At 47.5% G+C, this 7062-nt stretch overlaps 1 protein-coding gene across 3 annotated transcripts in view; it reads right to left on the reverse strand.

The window, feature by feature from the left end:
* LOC106570566 (phosphoprotein associated with glycosphingolipid-enriched microdomains 1) overlaps positions 1 to 7062 on the reverse strand; it is a 112031-nt gene that overhangs the window by 19741 nt on the left and 85228 nt on the right. For all 3 annotated transcript variants that reach the window (XM_014143017.2, XM_045694943.1, XM_045694944.1), the window contains exon 2: positions 259 to 491. In XM_014143017.2, the coding sequence (XP_013998492.1) occupies positions 259 to 425 (167 nt within the window). In that variant the 5' untranslated portion in view covers positions 426 to 491. The remainder of the gene's footprint in view (positions 1 to 258; positions 492 to 7062) is intronic.

The following is a 7062-nucleotide window of genomic DNA, read 5'->3' on the forward strand; positions in this document are numbered from 1 at the left end:
GTAATAATGTAGTCTATTATACAAACTGTAATAATGTAGTCTATTATACAGACTGTAATAATGTAGTCTATTATACAGACACACAATTGTGCTGGTCTTTCTATCGGTACCAAAGTAAGAATGTGTAAATAAACTATTTGTTAGAAGTAAATCAACAGTACAGTATAAATATAACGTAAGTACAATGACTGTAACATTATTTATGTTTTCATCTTACATTTTATTGAATGTGTGTGTGTGTGTGTGTGTCCCACTCACCCCTGGCAGCCTGCACACAGCAGCAGTAGCAGTGAGAGCAGCAAGAAGACAGAGACGGTCATCAGAGTGCCCACTAGGACCAGCTGCTCGTTGCCTAAGGACGTCGTCGTGGAATCCCCTGACCCCACGACCCCCAGTTCCCACAAGGCACTCAGCACCGGAGCCATGATGCATCACACACTGGGAGGGGACCCGCTAGTAAGGGGCATCACACAGACACCCTAGGATGGTAACTATATGAAGGAGGGAGAGAGAGAGAGAGAGAGAAAGAAAGAGTGAGACAGACAGACAGACAGACAGACAGACAGACAGACAGACAGACAGACAGACAGACAGACAGACAGACAGACAGACAGACAGACAGACAGACAGACAGACAGACAGACAGAACAGTATTATGCAGTGTTCTGCCAGGACTAGACAAGTCTATTCTAAAAGATATACCGGTAGTAGAGTACAATGAATGATGTTGCCACTTTCCAAATCATCAACTCATCCTCTGATGCAATAGAAGACAATCTCATACATCATTACAGTGGATATGAATGAATCATATAGCACTGAAATATGTTACTCTTGTGCCAATACAGATCTTCCTAGTTATCATGCAATGCAGATGCAATGTAGTGCAGTGTTTTAAACAAGCCACAAGGGGGCAGGCCAGTGCAGACATAGACTGCAATGCAGGCATTCACGGTCATATTCTGTCTATCTACTCCAGATCTGCTGCAGTCTACTCACTCTGAGAATACTACGCGTCCTGCGCATGTAATAAGTAACCTCCCCACGTAAGCTATACATGCCTGAAAGCTGTCCAAGAGGGTTAGGCTGAATTCAATTATGCTTCTGTCCTGAATTATTTTTGGCCAGAGAGGGTGTGCCCAACCTCCACAAACTGAATGGGCAGATTGCAATCAGATGGCTGGCAGCCCAAAGTGTTGCTGAGGACTGGGCACTGCGTCCCTCTCTCTCTCTCTCTCTCCCTTTCTCTCTCTCTCTCTCTCTCTCTGTGTATGTATGCATATAAGTGTGTGTGTGTGTGTGTGTGTGTGTGTGTGTGTGTGTGTGTGTGTGTGAGTGAGTGAGTGAGTGAGTGAGTGAGTGAGTGAGTGAGTGAGTGAGTGAGTGAGTGAGTGAGTGAGTGAGTGAGTGAGTGAGTGAGTGAGTGAGTGAGTGAGTGAGTGAGTGAGTGAGAGAGAGAGAGAAAGAAAGAAAGAGAAAGACAATGAGAGACAGAGAGAGAGAATAAGAGGAGGAAGGGCCTCAGAGACAGGATAAAGACAGGGTAGTTCAGTACTAGCACTACTACTAGTCTGATTGCAGTCTAACTAACCTTCCCTTTTCAATCAGTCAATCAGACAGCAGTGACAGAACAGGGTGACATCTGAGCAGTAACAGAACAGGGAGAAAGAGGACATCTGAGCAGTAACAGAACAGGGAGAAAGATGACATCTGAGCAGTAACAGAACAGGGAGAAAGAGGACATCTGAGCAGTAACAGAACAAGGAGGAAGATGACATCTGAGCAGTAACAGAACAAGGAGGAAGATGACATCTGAGCAGTAACAGAACAGGGAGAAAGATGACATCTGAGCAGTAACAGAACAAGGAGGAAGATGACATCTGAGCAGTAACAGAACAGGGAGAAAGATGACATCTGAGCAGTAACAGAACAAGGAGGAAGAGGACATCTGAGCAGTAACAGAACAAGGAGGAAGAGGACATCTGAGCAGTAACAGAACAGGGAGAAAGATGACATCTGAGCAGTAACAGAACAAGGAGAAAGATGACATCTGAGCAGTAACAGAACAAGGAGGAAGATGACATCTGAGCAGTAACAGAACAAGGAGGAAGAGGACATCGGACAATGCATGGGCTTATTTTGTCACTGAGACAGAGCCAAACATATCAAATCAAATCAAATGTTATTTGTCTCATGCTTCGTAACCAACAGACTAACAGTGAAATACTAGACAAATAATAACACAATGAGTAACGATAACTTGGCGATATACACGAGGTACCAGTACTGAGTCGATGTGCAGGGGTACCAGTACCGAGTCGATGTGCAGGGGTACCAGTACCGAGTTGATGTGCAGGGGTACCAGTACCGAGTCGATATACACGAGGTACCAGTACCGAGTCGATGTGCAGGGGTACCAGTACCGAGTCGATGTGCAGGGGTACCAGTACCGAGTCGATGTGCAGGGGTACCAATACCGAGTCGATGTGCAGGGGTACCAGTACCGAGTCGATGTGCAGGGGTACCAATACCGAGTCGATGTGCAGGGGTACCAATACCGAGTCGATGTGCAGGGGTACCAGTACAGAGTCGATGTGCAGGGGTACCAGTACCGAGTCGATATACACGAGGTACCAGTACTGAGTCGATGTGCAGGGGTACCAGTACCGAGTCGATGTGCAGGGGTACCAGTACCGAGTCGATGTGCAGGGGTACCAGTACTGAGTCGATGTGCAGGGGGACCAGTACTGAGTCGATGTGCAGGGGTACCAGTACCGAGTCGATATACACGAGGTACCAGTACTGAGTCGATGTGCAGGGGTACCAGTACCGAGTCGATGTGCAGGGGTACCAGTACCGAGTTGATGGGCAGGGGTACCAGTACCGAGTCGATATACACGAGGTACCAGTACTGAGTCGATGTGCAGGGGTACCAGTACTGAGTCGATGTGCAGGGGTACCAGTACTGAGTCGAAGTGCAGGGGTACCAGTACTGAGTCGAAGTGCAGGGGTACCAGTACCGAGTCGAAGTGCAGGGGTACCAATACCGAGTCGATGTGCAGGGGTACCAGTACCGAGTTGATGGGCAGGGGTACCAGTACCGAGTCGATATACACGAGGTACCAGTACTGAGTCGATGTGCAGGGGTACCAGTACTGAGTCGATGTGCAGGGGTACCAGTACTGAGTCGAAGTGCAGGGGTACCAGTACCGAGTCGAAGTGCAGGGGTACCAGTACCGAGTCGAAGTGCAGGGGTACCAGTACCGAGTCGAAGTGCAGGGGTACCAGTACCGAGTCGAAGTGCAGGGGTACCAGTACCGAGTCAAAGTGCAGGGTAACGAGGTAATTGAGGTAGATATGTTCATATAGGTTGGGATAGAGTGACTAGGCAACAGGATAGATAATAAGTCCAGGTAGCTATTTGGTTAATTATTTAGTAGTCTTATGGCTTGGGGGGTAGAAGCTATTCAGGGTCCTGTTGGTTCCAGACTTGGTGCCTCAGTACTGCTTCAGTACACACACACACACACACACACACACACACACACACACACACACACACACACACACACACACACACGCACACACACACACACACACAGTGTGAAAGTACGCCCAGTAGCGGAGTGAAAACCACCCAAGCTTCCGTGTCAACATGACATCAGCAGCTCAGTGGTGTGAACTAATGACATGTGCTGAGAGGTGATGCATACCAAGGACCTATGGAAACAAACATACTATTCATAAACTGTTTACACACTCCACTCCATTTACACACTCCACTCTATTTACACACTCTATTAACACACTCCACTCTATTTACACACTCCACTCTATTTACACACTCCACTCCATTTACACACTCTATTTACACACTCCACTCTATTTACACACTCCACTCCATTTACACACTCCACTCCATTTACACACTCTATTTACACACTCCACTCTATTTACACACTCCACTCCATTTACACACTCCACTCTATTTACACACTCCACTCTATTTACAAACTCTATTTACACACTCCACTCTATTTACACACTCCACTCTATTTACACACTCCACTCTATTTACACACTCCAATCTATTTACACACTCTACTCTATTTACACACTCAACTCCATTTGCACACTCCACTCTATTTACACACTATTTAAACACTATATTTACACACTACACTTTATTTACACAATATATTTACACACTCCATTTACACACCACTCCATTTGCACACTCAACTCTTTACACACTCCACTCTGTTTACACACTCTATTTACACACTCCACTCTATTTACACACTCTATTTACACACTCCACTCTGTTTACACACTCTATTTACACACTCAACTCTTTACACACTCGACTCTATTTACACACTAAACTCTATTTACACACTCCACTCTATTTACACACTATTTAAACACTATATTTACACACTACACTCTATTTACACACTATTTAAACACTATTTACACAATATATTTACACACTCCATTTACACATTCCACTCCATTTACACACTCAACTCTTTACACACTCAACTCTTTACACACTCGACTCTATTTACACACTGTCCCCTGTCAGAGCTGTTGCTGTACCCTGTTACTGTCCCCTGTCAGGGCTGTTACTGTGCCCTGTTACTGTCCCCTGTCAGGGCTGTTACTGTGCCCTGTTACTGTACCCTGTCAGAGCTGTTTCTGTACCATGTCGTCAGCGTTGTTACTGTACCCTGTCATCACGGCTGTTACTGTACCCTGTCAGGGCTGTTACTGTACCCTGTTAGGACTGTTACTGTACCCTGTCAGGGCTGTTACTGTACCCTGTTACTGTACCCTGTCAGGGCTGTTACTGTACCCTGCTACTGTCCCCTGTCAGGGCTGTTACAGTACCGTGTTACTGTACCCTGTCAGGACTGTTACTGTATCCTGTTACTGTACCCTGTCAGGGCTGTTACTGTCCCCTGCTACTGTCCCCTGTCAGGGCTGTTACTGTCCCCTGTCAGGGCTGTTACTGTCCCCTGTCAGGGCTGTTACTGTACCCTGTTAATGTACCTTGTTACTGTCCCCTGTCAGGGCTGTTACTGTACCCTGTCAGGGCTGTTACTGTACCCTGTTACTGTACCGTGTTACTGTACCGTGTTACTATCCCCTGCTACTGTCCCCTGTCAGGGCTGTTACTGTCCCCTGTCAGGGCTGTTACTGTACCCTGTTAATGTACCTTGTTACTGTCCCCTGTCAGGGCTGTTACTGTACCCTGTCAGGGCTGTTACTGCACCCTGTTAATGTACCTTGTTACTGTCCCCTGTCAGGGCTGTTACTGTACCCTGTCAGGGCTGTTACTGTACCCTGTTACTGTACCCTGTCAGGACTGTTACTGTACCCTGTTACTGTACCCTGTCAGGGCTGTTACTGTCCCCTGTCAGAGCTGTTACTGTACCCTGTCAGGGCTGTTACTGTACCCTGCTACTGTCCCATGTCAGGGCTGTTACTGTACCCTGTCAGGGCTGTTACTGTACCCTGTTACTGTACCTTGTTACTGTACCCTGTCAGGGCTGTTACTGTACCCTGTTACTGTACCTTGTTACTGTACCCTGTCAGGGCTGTTACTCTACCCTGTTACTGTACCCTGTCAGGACTGTTACTGTACCCTGTCAGGGCTGTTACTGTACCCTGCTACTGTCCCATGTCAGGGCTGTTACTGTACCCTGTCAGGGCTGTTACTGTACCTTGTTACTGTACCTTGTTACTGTACCCTGTCAGGACTGTTACTGTACCCTGTTACTGTACCCTGTCAGGGCTGTTACTGTCCCCTGTCAGAGCTGTTACTGTACCCTGTCAGGGCTGTTACTGTACCCTGTCAGGGCTGTTACTGTACCCTGTTACTGTCCGCTGTCAGGGCTGTTACTGTACCCTGTCAGGGCTGTTACTGTACCCTGCTACTGTCCCCTGTCAGGGCTGTTACTGTACCCTGTCAGGGCTGTTACTGTACCCTGTTACTGTACCCTGTCATAGCTGTTTCTGTACCATGTCGTCAGCGTTGTTACTGTACCCTGTCAGGACTGTTACTGTACCCTGTTAGGACTGTTACTGTACCCTGTCAGGGCTGTTAATGTACCCTGTTAGGACTGTTACTGTACCCTGTCATCAGGGCTGTTACTGTACTCTGTCAGGGCTGTTACTGTACCCTCTTACTGTACCCTGTCATCAGGGCTGTTACTGTACCCTGTCAGGTATGTTACTGTGCACTGTTACTGTACCCTGTCAGGGCTGTTACTGTACCCTGCTACTGTCTCCTGTCAGGGCTGTTACTGTACTCTGTCAGGGCTGTTACTGTACTCTGTCACGGCTGTTACTGTACTCTGTCAGGGCTGTTATTGTACCCTGTCAGGGCGGTTACTGTACCCGTTCAGGGCTGTTACTGTACCCGGTCAGGGCTGTTACTGTACCCTGTCAGAGCTGTTACTGTACCCGTTCAGGGCTGTTACTGTACCCGTTCAGGGCTGTTACTGTACCCGTTCAGGGCGGTTACTGTACCCGTTCAGGGCTGTTACTGTACCCTGTCAGGTCTGTTACTGTTCCGTATCATGGTTCTGGTGACATTTCAATGTCTAGTTTTGATTTACATTGGGTTAAGATTTCAACTGACGTGAAGTCAACGTGAAATCAGCAAAACATTTCACCATGTCATTGGATTTAGTTTAAAATGGCACCCCATTCCCCACAAAGTGTGCAACTTTTGACGAGAGCCCTATGGGCCCTTTTTGTGACGCAGTCTGAGTAACTGCCAGTCGCTGACTCTCTATAACTGCCAGTCAGTGTGTCCTTCTCTCTCAGTCAGTGTGTCCTTCTCTCTCAGTCAGTGTGTCCTTCTCTCTCAGTCAGTGTGTCCTTCTCTCTCAGTCAGTGTGTTCTTCTCTCTCAGTCAGTGTGTCCTTCTCTCTCAGTCAGTGTGTCCTTCTCTCTCAGTCAGTGTGTCCTTCTCTCTCAGTCAGTGTGTTCTTCTCTCTCAGTCAGTGTGTCCTTCTCTCTCAGTCAGTGTGTCCTTCTCTCTCTGTCAGT

This window comes from Salmo salar, chromosome ssa14 (assembly GCF_905237065.1).
Source record: "Salmo salar chromosome ssa14, Ssal_v3.1, whole genome shotgun sequence".
In the NCBI taxonomy this organism is placed as follows: Eukaryota; Metazoa; Chordata; class Actinopteri; order Salmoniformes; family Salmonidae; genus Salmo; species Salmo salar.